At 43.2% G+C, this 23320-nt stretch overlaps 2 protein-coding genes across 2 annotated transcripts; one reads left to right on the plus strand and one right to left on the minus strand.

The window, feature by feature from the left end:
* Positions 1-2304: 2304 nt before the first annotated feature.
* On the minus strand, positions 2305-12296 carry iqce (IQ motif containing E). Its single transcript, XM_070827892.1, has 21 exons — positions 12113-12296; positions 11838-11879; positions 11659-11707; positions 11411-11560; positions 10625-10726; positions 10303-10373; positions 9849-9962; positions 9716-9766; positions 9559-9629; positions 9402-9474; positions 9054-9094; positions 8176-8327; positions 7549-7604; positions 7215-7444; positions 6895-7002; positions 5870-6137; positions 5680-5766; positions 4540-4667; positions 4349-4440; positions 3502-3600; positions 2305-3269 (listed from the first exon to the last, which is right to left on the minus strand). The coding sequence occupies exons 1-21, from the start codon at positions 12182-12184 to the stop codon at positions 3145-3147; spliced, it is 2181 nt and encodes a 726-aa protein (XP_070683993.1). The 5' UTR covers positions 12185-12296; the 3' UTR covers positions 2305-3144.
* A 5844-nt stretch (positions 12297-18140) lies between these two features.
* LOC139198887 (fascin-like) lies at positions 18141-23060 on the plus strand. The gene is made up of 5 exons (XM_070827865.1): positions 18141-18988; positions 20753-20909; positions 21024-21145; positions 21339-21509; positions 22655-23060. Exons 1-5 carry the CDS (start codon positions 18157-18159, stop codon positions 22858-22860), a joined length of 1488 nt encoding a protein of 495 aa, XP_070683966.1. The 5' UTR covers positions 18141-18156; the 3' UTR covers positions 22861-23060.
* Positions 23061-23320: the final 260 nt, after the last annotated feature.

Genomic DNA, 23320 nt, shown 5'->3' on the forward strand with positions numbered 1-23320 from the left:
CCATCACTCAATTTACGCCCATACGACAAAAAAAACAACAACAACAAAGGCTTCATAAGATTAAATGTGTTGTGGGGGGGTGAAATGGCCGTTATATCAAATTTAAACCCCCTCCACACACACACAGCCACGACTCTTTCTATTACACCGACTTTACTGTACCCACACATGTAGGTCAACTGAGCCGAGGGTGTGCTCATATATTCAAGCCGCTAGTCTTATTTATTCTTATACGTGCACTCAATAAATTGTTAGCAAACCCTGGGTTAGCTAGCATTAGCCCGCTCCGTCCGTTAAAACTACCGCAGTCTCACCGAGTCGCCAAGGCAACCGGGAGGAGAAAAAGGCAGGAATCCGCTTCAGGGCTCCGCGGACATCAAAGCCTGTGGCGGGGAGGGGGGGAGACAGGAGCCGGGCTACAGCCTACCTGGTGAAGCCCAAGCGGGTGCAGACTCTGGTTCGGTGTCGTCTTGGGAGTCCGGGCCGGCGTGTATATTTCACCTATTGTCTTCCCAGATCCGGTGTTGGATTTGAGCACCACAGCCGGGCGCTGCTGCATTAACGCGGCCGTACCGAGCTGGCTGCAACGGTAGTCCCAACCACATTGAAAATAACGGAATAACGGTCACATTTCACCGAGACGCCGTGTTGTTTTGTCTGCCTCCCCCCCCCCTCGAGAGCGACAGCGCCGAGGCAGACGAGGGGTTAAAAACTGGCTGACCCGCAACCCAGTATCTCTCTATTTTGTACAGTTAGACGATGCGGTCGTTTTGTTTTTTCTAAATCATTACGGTTCGTGCTCGTTCCCACGATGGCGGTCGGCTCAGTGCATTTAGCGCTGCGGCTCTTCAATTGGAGGATACAGCTGAAGCGTGAAGCAAACACGGTGTTTAAAAAGCCCTGGAGGACGGGGCTTTGCGGCAGCTCCAGCTCTGCAAATTTGTGCGAGTGAGGGAGGGAGAGAGGGTGTGTGTGTGTGTGTGTGTGTGTGTGTGAGTGAGAGAGTTGGAGATAGATAGATAGAGAGAGAGTAAATGCGCAAAGAGGCCGCCCCCTATCGTTGAAATGATGGTAGTGCATGTTACAGTAGGGATCCCATATTATGCAAAATGTACATTTTAATGTCTTTTAAATATAAATCTCTGTCCCTGGTGTGTCTACAGACCCCTGAACTCTCTCTTGTTTAGATTCGGCTCCCCTCATGACGTCATAAGGGGATCTGTTGATCATGTGACCTCCTAAAGCCCTTCAGCAGGCTGACTGCCCCCCATCCAAAAAAAAGTCCACCTCACTGTACACCATTGTTTTTGCCTCACTAACATCAGCTCCTGGTTACATGAAGACGTCAAAACCGAGAGCAAAGCAGCAGGTTGTTTCTGTTCTTTGAAAACGGAGCGTTTAGACAGAGGCTGAAAGCAGCTGCAGCAGCCACATCTGGGACAAGAAAAATAATGTGTTTTGCAAATTAAGCCACGTACACCTGCTCTCATAGGACGTCCACATACACCTATGAACTTGAAAAGGAGCAGAATATGGGACCTTTAAGGTACAGATTCATGCTTTTTACATAAAGGTGCCTTTTGTAACATTTGGCCACCTGCTCCTCCAAATCAACAGGCAGGCTACATTTCACCTCCTCCACTAATAAACCTTACAATGTTCACTGTCATTTTACAAGACAGGGTTCCCTAAGGGAACGAAAGCTGCAGCCCCTTCATGCTACGCACACATTGAATATGCTGTATATGTAGATGATTCAATGTAGAAACACGATCAAATATGAAATAAGATCAAAACAACATATAGGCCTCAGTTATTTATATACACATACTTGTGTACACCCAGGGGAAAGAAATGCGTGTTGGGTTTTTTTTTTTTGCATGTGGTGGTCCAGTATCCAATTCTTAAAATGCATTTATTGGTTAGTAAACTTTAGTGAATATCTCTGCAACACAGTACATAGATGTCTTTGGCATAAACTCAATACTGTGATTTCTCCACATTCTGTTGATATTATTTAATTTTTCAGTGATTTCAACTAATCTAGCGCTTGCTAGATTTTACTTATTTGTACGTATTTCTATGATTGTTTAATATTTTAAACTTAGCATTTATTGGAGAAACATCCCAAAAAAAATGTATATAGCAGAATTTTGTTTTTTCCTCTTTCTCATCCCATTAATCATATCATGACCTCTGAGATTTATATAGTTACCCTTTGGAGTTAAACCTCTTTGCAGTGAAGCACTACATCAGACACAAGATGTTTTACTAGAAAAACAGCATTTTATTGAATGCCTCAGATATTAAGTTACACACACCATGTGGGGAAAACTGCACTCATCCACTGAGCTTGTTGACCTCCCTGTGGGTTATCACATTGTGTCTCATTATTGGCATCAGACATTCTCCACTGTACTGACTGTGTGTTTAATATTGCAGCAGACTGATCTATTAATTTATTCACAGTTTGACTCAATAGTGCATCAGTTGAGAATCATCCCTCAATCATACTTCAGCCATAATCTATTAAACTTAAATGACAGATTAGTGTAATGATGTTTACATGTTACAAATCAGGCGTGTCAAACAAGATTCATTCATTATTTCAAGCTTGTCGCGAGGCAGGTTAAGAGAAATGAATACATTTATTACCATGATTTCAATTTGAATATCCATCCAGTAGGCACTTTGGCAAACAAGACAATCATTGAGAATAAGTAAGAACTGAAATGAGCTATTTGGCTATTAGGCAATAAAAATGGGTTATAATTAAAGGGTGCTTTCTCCTATATTAACAGAGAATATCCTGCACTGGGATGCATCGACAAGTATTTATGTGCCTCTTAGCTTCATGCCAGAAAAGACCCTGCGCTCAACTTTCCAGAAAACTCTCATTAACTATCATTATTAAAGCACGCAGCAAATATTGTGTATGTTCACTGTTATTCTGACTAATATTGAAACGTTCCAGCTATCATTTCCAGGTTCAGTAAGAACCCAAACCATGATGATTTGATACATACGACCGTGCAAGTCTGTCACGTACAGTATAGGCTCTGAGTAGAAACACGGGCAGAATTTAATCCTGCCTACACACACTCACACACACACACACAAAAACACTCACGCAGCTGAGAGGGCCTATGAGATTAAGACTTCTCTGCTTCTCAGAGGACGTGATGGAGACACAATGATGTCATCAGAGTCATCAGAATCAGCTGCGGCGGCTCCACCAGACTCAGCCGTGCAATGAAGCTCTGTTTGGTCTGCAGGAGATGTACAGTCATCAATGTGCTTAAGGTGCATTTAACCTTCCTCTCATAATTCACACATTCCAACTTAAATATTTATAATCTTATTGGCTTTTTGGCACTCATTTCGGCATATTTTCCTCCAGCAAACACTTCATTGCATCAATGTTTAAAAATTCGTTTTAAGTATATATGCATACAAAACTGTGGCTTTTAACAACAAAAGGTTATGTCCGTTCTCTCTAACCTGTTGTGGGCGTCACCCTGGAGGAGTGAGTGCCAGAGACAAGCCAGGGGTCTTCTTCTTTACCCTGCTTTTCATCGTCTATATGGAAAGATGCAGCACCTTGGCAACAGAAGAACAGATACAGTAACCAGCTGTTAAGGCACAAATCAGACATATCCTCAAAACATATATGTACAAATAATGTACTTTTTATTTTTTAGGATGCATTTAGATATATGGAGCTTGCAATATCATGCTTGAATTTAAGCTTTCCCTACTAACAATCCACATACAATAATATGCACATTATTGCATGTTTTTGACCAAAATTTCAACACAACAACGTTTATGACAACCCTATGTCTTCTTGTGGTAAGGTCCAAAATCTCTGAGTGAAGCCCTCTGCACATCCAATGCAGGGCAGTCTTGTAAGCAAGCAGAAAAGAAACGCTGACATCGCTGCTCTGCTCTATGCACCCATCTGCTGTCAGCCAATTAGAAAGCCAGGGAGATGGAGGGGAAAGCGATGGGGAAGCTGGTGTAGTCTAGCAGGGTCAAAATCTTAGGAAAAGGCTCTTGAACATTGGCAGCTTTAGATCAGTAGAGGTCGTGTGAGGTAGCGACATTGCTGGTCACAGAGCCGCTGTGTGTCTCTGAAGAGACAGGCACCTTGGAATTAGATCAGTGTGACGGCAAGATCCATCTGCTCATAAAGGCGTCAGGGTAGATATGATGAGCGATTCTTCGGTTGAGAGCGGGATGGCGCCATGGTGATGCAAGCATTAAGCCAGATCTGTTGAATCTATGGTGTGCTTCCTCTCAAAGCCACACGCAAGAACTGAAAACCAAAAGTCTGTGTGAACCTCACCTGTTCTGCTGGGAGCGTGTGTTGAGCGAGCTCTCCTTGGTACCAGCGTTGGCATATTATTTCCCATTAGTGAAGGCACAGAGGACCCTGAGCTAATGCACAAAAACACACACATGCAAACACACACTGCTGTAAAATGCATTGTATGTTTTACTATTCTTGAAGCGTTTTTCTGTGTAAACAGGAGTCACCTTTCTATTGCAAGACTACAGCGAGCCAGGTGTCCCCTGAATGCTGACTGTATCATTGTCAAGGCAACCACATCCAGCTCCCCTTCTACGGCCGATGCAACATCCCTGCAATGTGTTGCTTCTACAGCCTGAAAAGAGGAGGTGGGGAAGAGGTTGAGCCGAAGGGAGAAAGAAACAGGAGAAATAGGAGGGACAAGGGATCATCAGTGGGAGACAGAAAAATGTAGAAGTAGAGGGAAAATTACCATAGACTGATAGAAACTGATTTTTAGAGCCATCTAGTGGCAATCTGACTGAGCTGCAATCTGGTTTATTTCAGAACAGGTCTGTTCATAATTATGTCTTGCATGCTGAGACAAAGGCACACATGTGCATTCAGGATTAAGCCTTCATTTCCACATCCCATGCTATGCCCCGTACTATGTTTTCAGGGTTTAAGAAAGTTACTGCCAAATTGTTTTGACGCTACATCATCATTTCAGCGACTGTCAGAGCTTCAAACATGGAGGCTGACGTGATCCTTTTAATGTCTTCTGAGTTTCTAATAATACTAATAATAAAAGGGGTCTTGTTCCAATCAGTACATCATCAACTGATACTCAACCAAAGCCTTAGTGATAAATGATTAGATACTTCAGCATAGTCTGGACATGATTAGTGTTTGTGAAATATGGTTGAAATGGTGTTTCTATTGTGTTTCTACTGTGTTGTCTATGCTATTCTGATTTTGGGTCAACTGCTGTTGCTTTTAAATGTGCTTTATAAATAAAGTTGGATTGGAGGTTGATTGGACAACAATAGTAGAAAGAAAGTAACACACTGCAGTGTAATGAGCCAAATATTACATGAAGATAACATTATTTTTCTTTATGTTCTTTTAAAAAAGTTGTGTATGATATTGACACACAAGAATTAACTTGAATCAAGATGGTGTTGTCTCATGGTGGCACAGCGTTGTGTGCTCTTGTGTGACCTCACCAAACTAAATTCCTATCAACTATGTTAAAATGGCAAGAAAGCACTGAAAGTTGAAGGAATGTTTATAGAAATATGGTGATTCTGAAGTGTAACATGACTCCTGCTGCTTTGCAGATACGGAGTGACTGAGTCTGTATGGGAGTGTTTTTGTGTGGGTGAAACCTTATTCTGTGCATCTTTCAGCAGGTCCTTGAGCTGCGACTGTCTGAGGAGGTGGCCTCTTAATGCTGACTGCAACATCACAATGTCCTTAAAATAGAAAGCAGAGAGATGAATATACGCAGAGAAATCTGTTTAATATTTCTCTCACACGTCAATAACTTCTTTCACATAACTGTGGTGTGTCACATACCCTATTTCTGTGCTCCCTCCACTTTGTCTGGATAGCCAGCGCTGCTTTCTCTCTTTCTCTCTTCTCTGTACCCACTTCTTCATCTCCTTCCCCCTCCTTCTCTTTGCCGCCAGTGTCCCCCTTTTCTCCTTCTTCCAGACCTGCTACAGGCTGAGTGTCCTCGTTGCCCTCTGGCGATGTGGCAGAGGGAGCGCAGAGCTCAGCTTGTGCAGCCTTTCTTCTGTCCTCCAGAGTTTGTATCCTCGCCCACAACTGGTCCAACTCTTGTCTGAGAAATACATACGCATAAATAATACATAAGCAAGGGACAAAAAACAAGTAGCGGCCATAGTGAGTGTCGTCTGACAGGAGTTAGTTAGCTAAGGCTTTCTAAATCCATGGCTGTTCTGAGGTAAATACACATTTTATTTTGTGAGAGGTTTTTTGTCCAATACATGTGATCAGATTTAATTTATGGAATTTGCAACATGACACAGGCTAGTTAGTTAGTTCGTTAGTTAGTTTTTGTTTAAACAAACTATAAAGGTGACATCTGTAAACATCACCTTTATGATTTAATTTATTCATAATATTGATTTGACCATGGCCCTCTGCTACATCTCTTTTAGTCGTCTCTGTTTCTTGCCTGGATGTTATATATTTAGACATTATTTGCATACAGACAATTTTTCAGAGCAACTTTATGATGATGCTAACTTTCTACAAAGCATCTGTATGACAGAGGCATCAGCTGTGATCTGTTCAATGAGCATGCGTAGATTTCCCCATAAAATCACAGCTGCAGATGTGAATCCAACAGCACTTCCTTTTAAATACCACCATACACTCAAAGAATAGCTACACGTGTGGATCCTTGGTTTTAAAAACAACCAGAACTTTACAAATCTGATAAATCCCAAGCTCACAACGCTGTAGACATATAGATGATATATACACAGTGTGGTAGAATGTAATGTACTGCATGGCATGAGTCAAATGACACATAGCTTAATCATATCAATGGCACATCACAGCTATAAACATACTTATGCTGCTGCGTCTCTTTGTCCCGTTCTTTCGCCTGTTCAGCTTTCCATCGTTCTGTCTCTCTCTCCAATTCTTCTCTTTCTGTCCTCAGCTGTCTCAATTCATCACTGAAAACAAAAAACACAACACAGATTTGGCCTTTCTGCCCACAGTAGCTGCCACTGATGTAATAATAACAAGGTAAACCACCTCTGAGTGGTTTCTCCCACTGGTGTAAAACATGAACTTAGACAATTAACATTTATTATGGCTTAAAAACATGGACACACTGTACATCACATATGAAACCTTCGGGTGAACTGGGTGGTCTCTCACTCACTCTTTACTTGACAGCCTCTCTTGAAGCTCCGCCCTTTCCGTCTCCAATTGGCCGAGGCGTTCTCTCAGATCAGAAACCTCCTCCCTTTCCTCAGTCATCGTTCCCACGGAGACCCCTGCCTCTGTTGCCATGGTAAACCCCAGAATCTCAGCGGGCGTGGCCTGGACCTCCTGATCCAATCGGCCGCAGCTCTGTGCTGACTGGGCGTGTCTTCTGCTGTCCTCCAGCCTCTGATAGGAGGAGAGAGGTGAGATGAGGCTGCTATCTGTGTAAGGCAATCCTGCAGAGATGAACTGTGTGTGTTTACATGGGCAACTGGTCACAGTTGTCTCACCCTCTCCACTTCCAACAGCCTTCTCAACAGTCTCTGTTTACTCCACTCTCTGTAACCTAGGACACACACACACACACACACACACACACATTTCATCAGCATTACAGTATAGAACACAATATCACAATGCTGTTTCATCCTTTAAAGCAGGGTTTGAAATATGGAACACAATCTTAAATAGATGTTTCCCTACAAATTCTGTCTTAACAACCCAGTTTATCATATATAACTGGATTAATTACAGTGAGTGAAAACACTAAATTACCTGACATTAGCCACTTTTGTCTGCAGGACTGTTGATTAATGGTCAGTCATCATGTTTCATTAATTTTTGTAATGGTTTGTTTTTGATAGGGATCATTTTTAAGGAAAGGAAGGGTTTATTTTGCCTTTTTTACTGTAGCTTTTGATCGCTGTGATTATCTTGATTGTTATTTAGTGCACGCTGTGAGGAGTTCATCTTTTTCATTAAAAAAAGTTTAACATATTTTAAGTATTCTGATTCTGAGCAAATCTTTCTGGTAGCTTGTCAGACCTCTCATAGACTGTTTCCAGAAGTCTTGACATTGATGAGGGAGTTTTGGGGAGCACTAGGTGTCAGTGTGGTTTTGTTGTGTGAGAAAAGACCTTTGAGTCCTCCTGCAGGATTGTCAGTGTTGAGCTCCTCTCTGAGCACTGTGTTCTCCTGTTGGAGCTGCTTCAGGTTCTCAGACAGACGATGAACCGTGGAGCTCAAAGCTTTCTGCTGCCTCTGGGAGCATTTACTCTCTGCTCGACTACTGCAGACAGAAAGAGAGTGGGAGGGCTTTCATGATTTCATGGGGAAGATAGAGGCGATAAGAACGATGTAGGGATGACAGTATTTTTGAACATTCATCACAAATTCTGCAAATCTGTCCTTTGACCTATGTGGCCATCCTTAACATCCAGCACTCCTTTGGTGAGGGGGAAGGCAAGTGACCAGTTTGATCTTTAGTGCATGAGTAACAGGCAAACTCACATACTTGACAAACTTATAAATAACTCAATAAACACAACTGCCCAAAGCGAAATCTGCCGTATTTACCATGCAATTTAAGCTTGACTTCACAAACAAAGAATGATATCTTTGCAGGATTGCAGGATTTCCTTTCTTTATTTGGCAGCATTATGAAAAGTTAATGTAACAACCAGTACTCAGCCAACCTCCTTCAATCATGCTCAAATACCCATGAGATACAGAACAGCAGAGAACATGAAGTCCCAGCCAAAATCAACTACAGTTACAGTAATCCTGTAATAATTCAAAAGTAACTCTTTAGTAATCCTAGTTATTACAAGCTAGATGTCCATGACCACAGACTCACATCTGAAGACCCACCTCTGCCCATTCAAACCAATATAAGCACAGCTTTATTTACGGTCTCTGTATTGAGCCAACAATATGTCATTATAACTTTCTATCACATAATTTGTCCCCTGGCACAAATGCACGAGCCATTTAAAATTGATCAGCAGATGCGTACCTCTTCTCTGCAGCCTCTAGAAGCATCCTCAGCCTCTGGATCTGAAAGACGAGGCACACGAACACACATTTTAAAAGCTCGGTGAGATTTCCTTTTCCACAGCTGAGCTCGTACTCTGCAGCTAAAGCAAACGTGATCATAACATCGTCTGTCACAGCAAGTAAACGCAGGAGCACCTCTTTCATGCAAACACAGTTTTCAGCGTAAGCGTCTATCTTTGATTCCTTTGGTGGCTGCTTCAGGTGTTCTGCTTTGGAAAATCTGTACGCGGTAACATGCCAAAAGATGTTTTATTTTCAGGTGGAAATGCAACAAAAGACAGACATTTAGTTACTAGAAGTGTGTTACCTCATCAAAGTAGGTTTCTACTGTGATCTTCAGCTCCTCCAGGTTAGTGGTCCTCAGCTCACTTTGTAGTTTACTTGGGGGGAAAAAAAACAACCTGAAAATTATGGTGCTTCACAGATAAACCAAATGAACTTATGCAAAGGTGGGAGTGTTTTACCTCAGGGCATTTTCTTTCTCTCTACACTGCTGCTCCAGCTTCAGGATTCTCTGTTTCAGCCCGTTGACAACCTTAATGGATGGAATCAATTTTACAAAATCTGTGTGAGATCAAACCCAAAAACAATCTCCTGTATCAGCAGACTGGGCACACTCACCACACTGCCTTCTCTTTTCTTATCCACCAGACTACGAGTATATTCAGATCCCTATAGAAAAAAAATGTTTTTAAAATGTATGTGTTGCTCAAAGTTTCTGTGACAAAAAATGAAAGCAATTTAGTGTTGGTACTTTAGTGGGATCCAGCAGTTCCTCTATCTGTTTCTCTCTTTTTGCGTTATCTTCCTCCAGGCGGCGCAGTTTGGCTTTCATTTGCTGGTTGTCGGACTTCTGTGCCTGGAGACTCTGTAGAGAACAGCACTTGTGCTTAATCAAAGACCAAGAAACGCATAAGAGGAAAAGTTCAACTTATAAAGATTGCATATGGAAATCCTGAGGTGCTGAACTTAAGTAAAGTTTTTATCTGCGTAGGGAAAAATTGTCTAAATCCCCCCTTTCCCTTCTGCAGAGGAAGAAAAGTCTGATTCAGCAACAGAAGAGCACACCGGCACTGGCAGGCATTCAATGTATTGCTCAAGTGGACACAGTGAATGCCAGTCAAATGAAAGCGAAGGTTTTTCCTGACTGAATAACATCGATTCATGAAAAAGCTGAATTCACTGCTTTTTTTTGTGTGCATTTTTACCTTCTTGAGGCGAATAATCTCATCATACATTTCCTCCTTCTCTCTGTAGTCGCCTGTGCCGAAGGAGAAGCCTGCAACACAAATGAGGACAAATGGGGGAGATAGTAGATAATGACACAAACAGAGTCACCTGCATCCTGCAGTAATGAAATGCCTGCTGGTGGTGATTTCATGATGTCACCCTCGCTATCCACTCTGTTTTCTGACACGGTCTCCTGATACCGTCCTCATCTGCTCAGTACAAAATCTGACCTTCATCTTCGCCCTTCTCTACTTCCCCTCACTTCATCTCTCATTCTGACACACCTACACGTCCTCTCACCATTGGTTCCAGAGTGGAGATGTTTGTGTCTCCTCATGCTGAGCGTCTGTTTGAGAAGCTCCGGTGTGACGTCGCACTCTGATCTCAGTGTCTGTGACGCATCTGAAGAAAATGGTAGAGAGAGGAAGGTTCAGGATATTTCCCAACACAAGGCAATGCTCAATCTGACTCATGAATTAACACCTTTTGAGAACACTTGTAGGCTGAGCACTGCCTCAAGCTCCAATTGTTCTATACGAGGATGAATCAGCAACTATAAGTAGCTGTCTAAATGACGTCTTTTGGTTGCGCAGCCTGAAAATTCAGCTGTACGATAAACACACTGTGCTGTTTCTAATATTTTGTCCATTTACATAAATGATGGATAAATAACAGATGTGTCTTTTTGCATAATGCAATACAGTTCAACAGCACCACAAACTACATCCTCTAAAATGGTCATTAAGTTCAATCACCACTATAAATCAGTGCATCTGAGTGTATTTTCTTACATGTCAGACAGAACTTTGTGAAGCAGAAATATATCAGACTCAATGTTTTTCTGGTTATTGTGAAGTTTTTCTGTCCCCAAGTGGCCTGAAAAAAAAAAAAGTGCTGCACCTTTGAGGTATAGGACTGATATTCTCTTAGTGAAATCCCAAAAAGATGGAGCCAAATGGAATATTGTTGGAACACCTGCAGAACTACTTCTCTCGTCTCGCTCTATTCATCTTTCTTTGCATCTGAGCCCCGGCAGCCTCTCCTCCATCGCCACCACGTCAGCTGTGTTTGTGCGTGGTGCCTCACCGTGGCCGTTGCTGAGGGATGTGAGGCGAGCTGAGCCACTCTCCCCAGGAGTGTCCCCCCTAGCGTCCCCCAGGGAGGCCCTCGGCAGTCTCCAGGCCGCCACTGCTGCTCTTCTGGGGTTCACATTCATGCTGGAGAGGTATGGAGACCCTACACATACACACAGAGTACATAAACGATCATGAAAGCGGGTTTGTTGTTAGAATAACTGCAAAGAATTCTCCACATAGCAGCTGAGTAGATCTTACTTGGAGAAGCAGGAGGCTTGCCAGAAGATCTCTTCCTCCTGGTTCTCTGCTGGTGAGCAAATACAAGGCGGATAAGCACAGGAAAGGTGTGTTCAGCAGCTAACATGTCTAAAGCTACTGTAACCCCAAAAAGTGAATACAACAGTAACATCATCAACATCAACTGTACGTTTATTTACCTTTTCCAAAATGTCAGCAGTGAAAGAGAAGCCATCCTCAACCTGTGAGGGACGGAGGAGGTTTTCAACACAGATCCAACTAAAAGTCACTTGAATGTAACAGACAACAAACCCAAAGTGTTGGAAACATCTGCCATGAGAGCTGCTCGGTACGGACACAAGTGTGATCGAGGGCTTTAAATGAGCACTTAATGCTCAGTACAGGAGCTCATTTACAGGCTGACGGACAAAGTCAGCGGTATTTTTAACCTTATTAACCAAAGATGAGGACTCACCAGCTCCTCACAGTCTTCATCAGTTTGAACATCACTCGCCTCCACAGACATCTTAGCGGTCGCACTAAACATAGCAGGCTAACAAACGTTACGTTAAGTTGGAAAACTTGACTTTCTCCGTGTTTAATCCTCTCATTTTTCTCTCCCCCCCACACCCCCGAAGAAGTAAAACAGCGCACTTCAGGTTGCCCCTCTTGCTAGTAGTAAAAACATGGGGCAACAAAAGAGACGTTAGCTATGCTACAACTCGGATTTTCGTTCACAACACTGCGGATTCTCCACGTAATGAGCCGGGGACGAGGCGAGACACCCTCCTGACCACAGCCTCCTGAAATCAGCTAAAATGCTGCTGTCTTTCCGTGCTGATGTTACTGTTTTCACATCAAGTGTTGGAGATTGAGTCGTCTAGCAACCAGGCAGCTGTTAGTGAGCTGCGTTAAGCTAGCTACAAAACCTCAGGGCTGCACCGGAAACTGTATTATCATAACTTCAAAATAAGAAATAGAAACAAAATAAACGACAGTAAACACGTATAAAATCATACTTAGTGGGATATATTTTAACTGAGTACAAATTTTTGGTGAAATCCATGTCAAAACTGGTCAAGATTATGCAATATCTTTATGAATATGACAAAGCGATTTCGTGTAAAAGACTTATTTTGAAAATTTAAACCGGTTGTATATTTTGAGCTATGTTTAGCTTGACAGCGCTAATAAATAAATGACATCCTGGGGTTTAGTGTTAATAGTTTTTCTGTCGCTCTTTGCTTCTGACTCATTTCCTCGCGTTGCCCATTGGCGGAGAGCTGCTGAAAGGAGGGACTGTACGTGTTTTCCTCCAGTACTGTGAGAGAAGGGGACGAGGAAAAGGGATCTTCCCTTTAGTTACACTCTTGAGACTGCTCCTGTGTTCCCTGTTCAGCTTGTTAGCCCCAGACCACAGCACCAGGATGTTCAGGATGGAACAGTTTATATGGACAAAACACGACTGCATCAAAGAAACGTATTAAATATTCATCATATGGTCGTTTTTAATCCACAGATGTCCCCACAGCAGCTTTTAAACTTGCATCATCATGCAACTTTTTTCTTGTGTTATATTTTTGCATGAACATCTAAAAGCCTAAATATACTCAGGAAGATACACGAAATGCTGCATCTTATTCTGCACATTGTAATAGTTATAATTGTTGTATTTTTCAGCAAAGCGTGGGTATAAAACTGCATTTCCAGCAGCATCATGACAATCAAAATATTTCTATTTACTTTTAAGTGCATTCCTATTCCTCCTTTTTCTTCCTCCTACTTATCTGTCACTTTATATCATTCTTCAATTCTTATTCATATCAACTTCCAGGGTCTTCCTTTTCCTCATCACTCCATCTTCACCTTGGTACCCTGAAAGGTAGGAAACAGCAGCACGATACAACTAAGAGGAGTTCAAGGAATGGCCTAAATCTGGACCTTTGGACCAGCATAAAGTGGGAGCACCCTTCTAACGTAAAACAGGGAGTTAAAGGGAGAAGGGAAAGCAGGCTGATGATGCACATAAACTGTCTTTATCAGAAGAGATACTATTGATTGGCACATTTTGGGGATATAGCATACATGTCTCTGATACAACTGCCCTTCTCTCCTTTTGCATCGTTCTTCACACTCTCCTTTTCTGCTCTAACTCTGCAGAGAACGCAGAGGCCTCGTGTTTCTGTATCATATTCTTATCCACACTGTTTATACAGGTGGTGGACCCCCAGGGCCACACAGCCACGCTGCCAGCATACTTTTGCTCAGGGCAAACAAATCTTTTGCAGATCTCATCTAACACATGCAGTTGTCCAGCTTTCTCACAAAAGAGTTACACTGGTTCAACAAAATGGTTTTTGTGATCCGGCACACTTAAAGCTCCAGATGTGGCCTTGTCATTCACTGGACGTGTAAATCAAAACATACGCTGAAACAAAAGCTGGTCTCAGTCTTTAGAGCAAAACCCATCATGTCATCCGCAGATGACGATGGGAATAAAACACTTGTACAGTAGCTGTTGCTGATGTTGTAAAAATGAGCAAGTCGTCCACACCTAGTGAAGAGTGGTCACCACATTAGCTGTGAGAGAGAGCAAACAATGCTACAATCAACACCTTTGTATTCAGGTGCTGCTGCAAAATCAACACCTAATTTTGTGGAAAGCGTGCTGAGCAGTGTGACTTTCAGCTGTACTGGATGTGGTTTCTGTATTTCTGGGTGACTAACCTCACTGTGACTAAACTTTGATAGTCGATTATCTCAAAAACTACATTACTCTTCAACCCGTTGTGTTTTTTTCTTTAACCATTTTTCTATTCACTGACACCAGCCTTTGTGTGTGTGTGTGTGTGTGTGTGTGTGTGTGTGTGCTGTACTGCACATTATGTTGCATGGTAGGGGTAACACGTCTGCCATCTAGTGGGCATCAACATTGCATTTTACCTGGAGGTCAAAGAACCAGAAAGGCCACACCGGCAGGGATTTAGTGTTTTCATCATTAAAACCCATTGGTCATTTAAACACATATTTAAATTTAGAGAGATGCTGAAGTAGAATCAAATACTACTAATAAAGTTTAAACATTTTGAAGGACAGTTAGAGACTTGCTGACTGTTTTGGAACAAATAACATGTATACTCATGTAACTCAGTGTAACATCCTGCCTGGTTTACCACTGTCAGCTGGTTTCTGTGACAGTGTTACACTTGTTTCTCGATTACCCGCTAATTCAACTATATCACAACCAGATTATAACTTTTAACACATCAAATGCAATTCCTTGAAAAATGTACAAAACACAGACATCGGCGTTCCTGGATAAACTAAATGACATGATGACAAATATACAATAAATAGACATGAAGAGGCCTTTTTCATGGATATTTAAGGAGGAAAAGCACAGTTGTAAATAATAAAAGGTATTATCTGCTTCACACTGTCAAGGTTTACTGGGACACTTATATATAGAGGAGCCATTGTTAATGTCAGTAACACCAGTGCTCTTCCTGCTGTGAAAAATTGTGTTGAAGACATCAAACAGGTGAAACATGTGACCTTCAGACTACAACACAGAGCCTCTCCACAGTTTCCCTACATGCTTTGGCATTAAGAGGAAGTTGAGTTAGGTTGAATTTTCTTGATCCCTGTGAGAAAATTAACTTTGATGCTGCAGATGTAGTTGGAGACCAATTCCTCGCTCAAGGGCAGTGGATGGTGGGTTGTGACAAGGCCTCCTCTGTCAAGCTTATGAAGTATAACACCGACACACAGTCTCTTTAACTGGGAATGAGAGAAACCGTACAAGAGGAACTCCCTTTCTGAGGCTGCACATACGGTACATTTAGTCTCAGTTTGTATTCAGGTTGTGTTTTTCGTCATACAACACACAGATCCATGTCCTTGCTGTTGTTCTCTGAATGCACAGATGGGGGCGATGCAGTCTGAGCTGAGTGGTATCCCACATGAAACAGCCCGGACCCAGGCCTGTCCTCATGTCCTGTCCACCACCAGCTCACCCAAGCAGAGGCCAGGGCCTACTCACAACCCCCAGTCCCAACCTCAAGTGTGATTCAAAGCCCTGGCAGGTTTGTGTTGTCATTTCTACACTCACTATTTATCTCTCTACAACTGATGAGTGACAAAAAAGACAACAGTCAATATTCTATCTTTTCTTGCTCTCTTGATTCTCCATCGCCGATGTCTCCTTTCCCATCACTTCACTGGCAAATTCTGCACCGGCTGCATGTTTGTATTTGTCTACATGGATATACGTAGACAAATACAAACATGCAGCCTCACCTTTTAATCAACTCTTGCATTCAGGCTTTAAATTCAGTCAATCCACTGTCAGTGAAATCCTTTTATAAATTTACTTACAGAGGCATTGGGCGACTGAATTAACTTGCTGTAATGCACTTACATGTCACAGTAACGGCAAGAGGAGAATGTTTAAGAAAGAAATGTTGTAATAATCATTCAAATAGATTGTTTACAAAATTATTATTACTTCATATGTAAATCACTTATCGATCAAGTCTTCTGTTCAGTCAATATAATAAGATAGGATATGCCTTTATTAGACCCATAACAGGGAAATTTACAATGTCACAGCAGACACGAGGAGATATAAACAAATATGTAAAGCTACGGTAGAGGAAGCATAAAAATAGAAACAATATAGTATACATAGGGGGAATATATAAAAAAGAAGGGGGAGATATTACAAGGTATTGCACATTGTGAGGTTAATATTCATTTCAGTAGGGATTTGGTCAAAATAGGGACTTATGATGCTGTTGTGTGAATCTGTGTGTAGTTTTAGTTATGAAGGCACAATCTTTCTACTTAATGACAATGTACACACACAAACTCATGCAAATCATCTTTCTGTGAACTACTGATGAACCTTCCTGTCTTTCACCTTTAGGGTAGAGTTTCCTGTAATGGAAAACAGGCGGAAAAGTGTGTCGTGCTTCCTCAAATTACAGTCAGCAGTGCAAGTAATGTTTCACAAAAGAGTTCTGACTCTCTAAAGAGGACCAAAAGTAACTTGTGTGCAGGCGAGGAGGAATGACAGTACAGGACACAACAGTGTGGGAGTTAATGACGGTCTTCCACTGAAGCAGATAACTTTGTAAAAGGCCGCTGTATAAAACACGCAGGCAAAACAGCACAACAACATAATCAGATTCATAGTTAAACAAGTTAGACTGCAGTAGCGGGAAGAAACAAACAAGATAGCTCAGAAGGCTTAACTGGATAAATTGGCTTTGTATTACCCTCCTAATATTATTGTATTATGTGTGAGGAAAAGATTAAGCACACATTCGCTAACACGTTCTCTGGTATAAATAGAGGTGGATGTGCAGGAAGAAGTCATGACAGCGCCCAAGGGAGGAGGGCGGAGGAGGCAGGCAGGGCTGACCAGACCAGTGGGTGGAAACGGGTGAAATCACAAGAAAAGGAAAGAGTTCAGGAAAGAACTGACACTGATAACAGGAAAACATACTTTTAATGTAGCTGTGGATGCCTGATTACCTGCGCTGCTGCAGATGGTGATTCACACACAACCCTTTGAGTAGAGCTTTTATCTGGGCTTATAATGCAATGCTGAACTGTAATGTGCTTTGTGATATGTTCCTACCGTGTATCGTACACTGTAGAGTTTGGGTGTGTGTAAAAGGGAGAGAAGGATTAAAACAGACGTACCCCTCACCCTACAGCACACATGTGCTACCAAAGGCACCAGGACAAGAGGCCCACTGCATGCAGCAGGGAGAGCCTGACAAGTTTGGTGTATTTCTGTCGTTTCCAGTTCATCAGAAGGTGTTGGACTGGGTTGAGGTCAGAGCTCCTGTGCTCCAAACCAGGATAAAAAAAAAACAGCTAAAGACCAAAAGCACACAAAAATAAAAAAGTTATAGAAAAGTAACAGATATAGATCATCTCCCTCTGATACACTTACCTATTCATAACCCAGCTAACACACACACACACACACACAGCTCTGAAAACAAACACTCTTCTGTCTGTTGGTGAATAGATTTATCCATGTGGAACTGAGGGTAATCAGCTCTCAATTAGAGATTTAGAGATGGAGAAAGTAGAGGGGAACATGGAGGTTAGTTATTAATAATAGTTTGGATTACTCTGATTTGTCTGTCTGTGTGTGTGTGTGTGTGTGTGTGTGTGTGTGTGTGTGTGTGTGTGTGTGTGTGTGTGTGTAGGTGAACAGGGGTGGGGTGGTTTTTCCCAAAATTGCAGCTGTAGAAATTGCACCCCCCTCCAGCTCTCTGCCTGTATCTGGGGCGTGTACTGCAAAACTGGCAGTCCTGCAACTCCTGCAGCTCCAGCGAGGCAGTCAGGGGACATTCATCATCAGTCAGCACGGAGCAGCTCTCTCTCTCTCTGTCCCTCCCTCACACGCCCCCACAATCACTCTCTCTCTCTCTCTCTCTGTCCGTCTCTCCAAACAAGCACAGCATCTCTGTTCTCTCCTCTTCTTGACACACGACAATCATGTCCGCAAACGGCGCCGACGGGGACCTGCTGCAGATCCCTCTGGGACTCATCAACAGCGCGGGGAAGTATCTGACGGCCGAGACTTTCGGATTCAAAATCAACGCCTCGGCCAGCAGCCTGAAGAAGAAGCAGACGTGGACCCTGGAGCAGACAGGGGAGGACGGCAGCGCCGTGTTCCTCCGCTCCCACCTGGGCCGCTACCTCGCCACGGACAAAGACGGCAACGTTACCGCGGACAGCGAGACGCGCGGCCGGGACTGCCGCTTCGTCATCACCGCGCACGAAGACGGGCGGTGGTCTCTGCAGTCCGAGCCCCACGGCCGGTACCTCGGCGGCAGCGATGACCGGATCACCTGCTTTGCGCAGACCGTCTCCCCGGCGGAGAAGTGGAGCGTGCACCTGGCCGTGCACCCGCAGGTCAACCTGTACAGCTTTGCGCGCAAACGCTTCGCCCACCTGAGTGCGCAGGGGGAGCGGCAGGAGGTGTCAATAAGCAGGGATGTTCCCTGGGGGGTCGACTCGCTTGTGACACTGGTCTACCGCGACCAGCGCTACCACCTCGAAACCTCTGACAACCGCTTCCTGCGCAATGATGGCACCCTGTCCACGACAACCGACAAGGATACCGGCTACATGCTGGAGTTCCGCTCCGGGAAAGTGGCGTTCCGCGACTGCAACGGCCGCTACCTGGCGCCCGTGGGCCCCACCGGCACAATGAAGTCTGGGAAAAGCACCCGGGTCGGGAAGGATGAACTGTTTGGCCTGGAGCGCAGCCACGCGCAGGTCGTGCTGACTGCAGGCAACGAGAGAAACGTCTCCACGAGGCAAGGTGAGGCTCTGCAGTCACTCAGAGCCCCAAAGAAAAATCCCATTTCACCCCACAGATGAAGTCGCCGCACATCTGGGCACACACTAGATGCAGCTGTTGCATGATCTTGGTGCGCCTGTGAAAGGGAGAGCGTAACAGAATTGGAGACTCCTGATACTTCATTCTCCTCACGCCATGTGTTTTTCATTATCATGCTCTCACTTTCTCCCCTCGCCCCCTCCTCCCTCCTTCCTCCCTCCTTCTGGCCAGTCTCTGCCTAGCTTAACATTTTTCTGCAGTAATTCTACCCCTGCATTGTGGCTGCTGGTTCAGGGTCAGCCTCAGTCTACAGTTATCCACCATTCTTTACCTCAGAATAGACTGAGAAAAAGGCAGAAAACGAGGAGGGATTTGTTTAGGACACAAAAGGGATAAAATGGAGGAGAGGCAGAATAAAAAAAACAGGCAACAAAGAGGGAGGTGTGACTCAGACAGTCCTGCTGAATGTGGATCTGTATGCCACATGCAACCTCTTTGTCTCGTCGCCACTGAGTCTCCCTCTGTGCTGCCATGCACATTGGACTGATAGTTGGCGTTGACAGTTTACCTGTGAAGTAAATATGCTTCAATGCATACATAAAATAAGTGTGTGTGTGTGTGTGTGTGCATTCCAAGAGAGATGGCTTGTGGATAATCTTGAGTGAGGTCAGTGCAGGGCAGTGACTTGTGACCTGGTCTGTCAATAAAATGAATCCATTTAAGACTGTGGGGAAACACACATGCTGTAGAACATTGTGCTGAACATGCATTCAAGCATTATTAAGGCCCAGCCATGCTTCCACATCTGCAGCCTAATAATTCCCAATGGGGCATGAAGACATTTTGTTAGCCTGCAGCTCAGTGGTAAAAAAAAAAAAAAAATCAGGTTTTTGTGTCAGTCTCTTAGTGAAGAGCAGGAGTTTGTCCCTGAACTCATCTGTGGAGGAGAAATCCACAGTTTTTAAGTCAGTTGAGACAAGTCAAAGTGAAGTTTTCGAGAAGTACAAAAAGTCTTTCCGGTCTCTACTTTCAACATTTTACTTTCATTCAGTTATGATAAAGCTGCAATAATTAGCAGTTTTATAATGAAAATGGGTCAAATAACCACTGCAATATTAAATGTGTCACTTGTAGTGACAAATTATCATCTGATTGTGTGTTTTAGCATCTGACAATTCAATTCAAGAAAGCAAGACTCCAAATGAATGCTAACATTGCTGCGTATCTGCTTGATGTGCGTATATTGACAGCTGTTTGCTAACATGCCCATCTTATCAACTTTATATGGTGATGAAATGTCAGTGTTGTGTTAACAGCTTAAAACTAAATTTGTACTGTGTTTTCTGGTGTTCCTATATAATTGAGACATCATCATTTCGGATATTCACCATCCACTATCCTCCTTGATTCAGACAGCAACATAGTTACAAGAAATGCTGCATGCTTGACTGATTGAATTGCAAGTCATTTTTTCTCATTTGGAAAAAAATCTGCTCTTTTGCTGCCCTGCTATCATTTTCACCATCGGACCTTTCAGGACGGGCACATCCCCTGTGTGGGTGCCACAATACAGCAAACCTGTGCGGCCACACCTTTAACAGCTGGGCACTGAGGGTGCAGTTGGCACTGCCCCTTTAAGAGTCTCTCTGGGGAACTTGATGAATTAGAGGGTAGAGAAGTTCCACACAAGGAGGAAAACCTCCAGAGTCAAATGAAAGCTGACAGCACACTGCCCTACTTTTCTAGGCATGGACCTGTCAGCCAATCAGAACGAAGAAGGGGACCAGGAAGTCTTCCAGTTGGAGATGAGCCGTGAGGACAGGAAGTGTGCTTTCAGGACCGCTTCTGGAAAATACTGGACTCTGACAGCGAGTGGAGGATTGCAGTGTACTGCCTCCACCAAGTAACCACATACACACACACACACACACACGCATACACACTGCATCATGTTGAATGTCACAGAAACTCATCCCTCACAGTCTGCTTATTGAGTTTGTTTACGTGTGCGTCACAGGTCGGGCAACAGTTTCTTTGAACTGGAGTGGCGTGACGGCCGTGTGTGTGTGCGTGCAGCTAATGGCAAATATGTGATCGCTAAGAAGAACGGGCAGCTAGCTGCTACTGTGGACAGTGCAGGTGATGTATCTGAACTGAGGTGAACTCAAAAAGAGCAGAAGAGTGGTGGTAAAAGGACCAGGGATCATTTCTTTAAGTTAGTTTAGTTAATCTTAGCACTGTTGAATGTCTATGACTATCTTACCTTCAAGATGCTTTTGGGAGACAAGGCCCAGATCTGTTTGACACAACTCTAATCAGCCTGTCTCTTCAGGGGAGGCTGAACAGTTTCTGATGAAGCTGATCAACCGTCCAATCATCGTCCTTCGTGGTGAGCATGGTTTCATCGGGAGTCGTAAAGCTGGAATGGCGACTCTGGACTCCAATCGAGCATCGTACGATGTCTTCCAGCTAGAGTTCCACAATGGAGCGTATTCCCTTAAAGGTGGGCAGTTGTTTAAAAGACAAAAAGATTATGACTTAACAAAGCTGGTGTGGCGTTCTTACATGTTTTTTCTCTTTACTGCCAGTCACAGAGTTCAGATGACTCGAGAACAAAGCTTGGCAAAGCTGCTTAAGTTTAAAAAGCTGCTTAAATAAAACCATGATGGATAGAAGATATGTAGATATAGCATCCTGATGGCAGACATTTTTTATTGTTTATAAAGTAGAGGAGTTTGCCAGTGTGCATTTTTTGTTACTAAGACTTTCAGAAAGTTTTGACAGTGACTTGAAACCAGCATTAATTGCTTTTTTGGCCACTTGGGGGGTCAGCAGTAATGAGTAATAAGTAAGTTCACTAAAGTTCAGGCTGTAAAACAAGTCAGTGAGCTGAAAGATGCTAAAGGGCTTTGTAGAGCTGAGAGGAACTTCAAAGTCGGGTGATAAATCTCTGTGGGTTTGTCGACCCCTTTCATGCCACACATAGTAATTTGATCCGTTGTTAATATAAAATGATTAATGCAGCTTTAAATTGAAACACTACAAGGTTTTTTTTTGTCAATCTCACCAAAAACTGGCACAGTCAAAACTCTCTTTTCATGTCAGCACATTATAAAGGTATTCTTGCATACTTGTGACTCACAGTGAACATATAGTCATATTTATTCATTCTTTATTAACTTTGTCTATTAACTAAGACATCTCACACTTATTCTTTTAATGCAAGACTCTGATCGCAGTGTCCTGTGCACACCGTCCCTATTTTCTCTTGTCTTTGTGTGGGCCTTTAAAGATGGTGGTCACCACGGCCCTGTCTCACTCCAGCGAGCTTTAGAGAAAATCAGTAATTAAAACATCTAATGAAAATCCTCTCATGGCCATATGGATCAACATATATGTCAGTCACCTGAAACCTTTTGTCATGTCAGACAGCAAACCTCCTGAGAGCTGAGCAGATGTGTTATCTTTCCTCTGCGTGTAACATTCAAATGACCATTATGAGAAATAGGTTTTTTTGTATTAACCATAACGATACCATAATGACTTAGTGATATTAAATGCAGGTCACTTTGAATATGTAAACAATTTACCCAGCACTATACATCCTGTGTGTGAATCGGGCCTCATTAGGTGTGTGTGTTTGTCCAGACTCCCAGGGGAAGTACTGGTGTGTTGGAGACGACACGGCGGTGGTGTGCAGCAGCTCCACGCCTGTCCAGTTCCTGTTTGAGTTCTGTGACCTCAACAAGATGGCCATTTGTGCTGTTGGGGGGAAGTACCTTAAAGGAGACCACGCTGGAGGGTTAAAGGCCACCGCCGACTCCCTGGACAGCGCCACCCTCTGGGAATACTGAGAAAGCACAGTCGGACTTCTTAACTGTCTGACGCAATGCTTCAAACTATTGATAGATACTGTAGGTAGCTGTTTTTTTTTGCATATGTGTGCGTGTGTGTGTGTGTGTGTGTGTGTAATTGTGAATTTGTCTGGATGGATGTGTGGTGGAAGTTGAAGCTGATAAACTGGAAGTCATGGCACCAAAGCACTACAGGTGTTTTTTTTTTAAAGTCTTTTTCTTTCTTAATCATTATCTCTTCTTCCTGGGCTTTTTACTGGAGATTTGGATTTACGATGACTTGTTGTTTGAGCGAATCATAGTGTGGTTGCACATTATTTACGTCCATTCAAATGAACATGATCTGTACCTGATAAACATCAGGGCGATCAGTGCCGTTAGCTGTGCCTGTCTGTGGTAACTACTGGTGTAAACGAACATATAGAATGCTATAACTCATAACTTACGATATCTAACCTTC

Source organism: Pempheris klunzingeri, chromosome 3, assembly GCF_042242105.1.
Source record: "Pempheris klunzingeri isolate RE-2024b chromosome 3, fPemKlu1.hap1, whole genome shotgun sequence".
Classification (NCBI taxonomy): Eukaryota; Metazoa; Chordata; class Actinopteri; order Acropomatiformes; family Pempheridae; genus Pempheris; species Pempheris klunzingeri.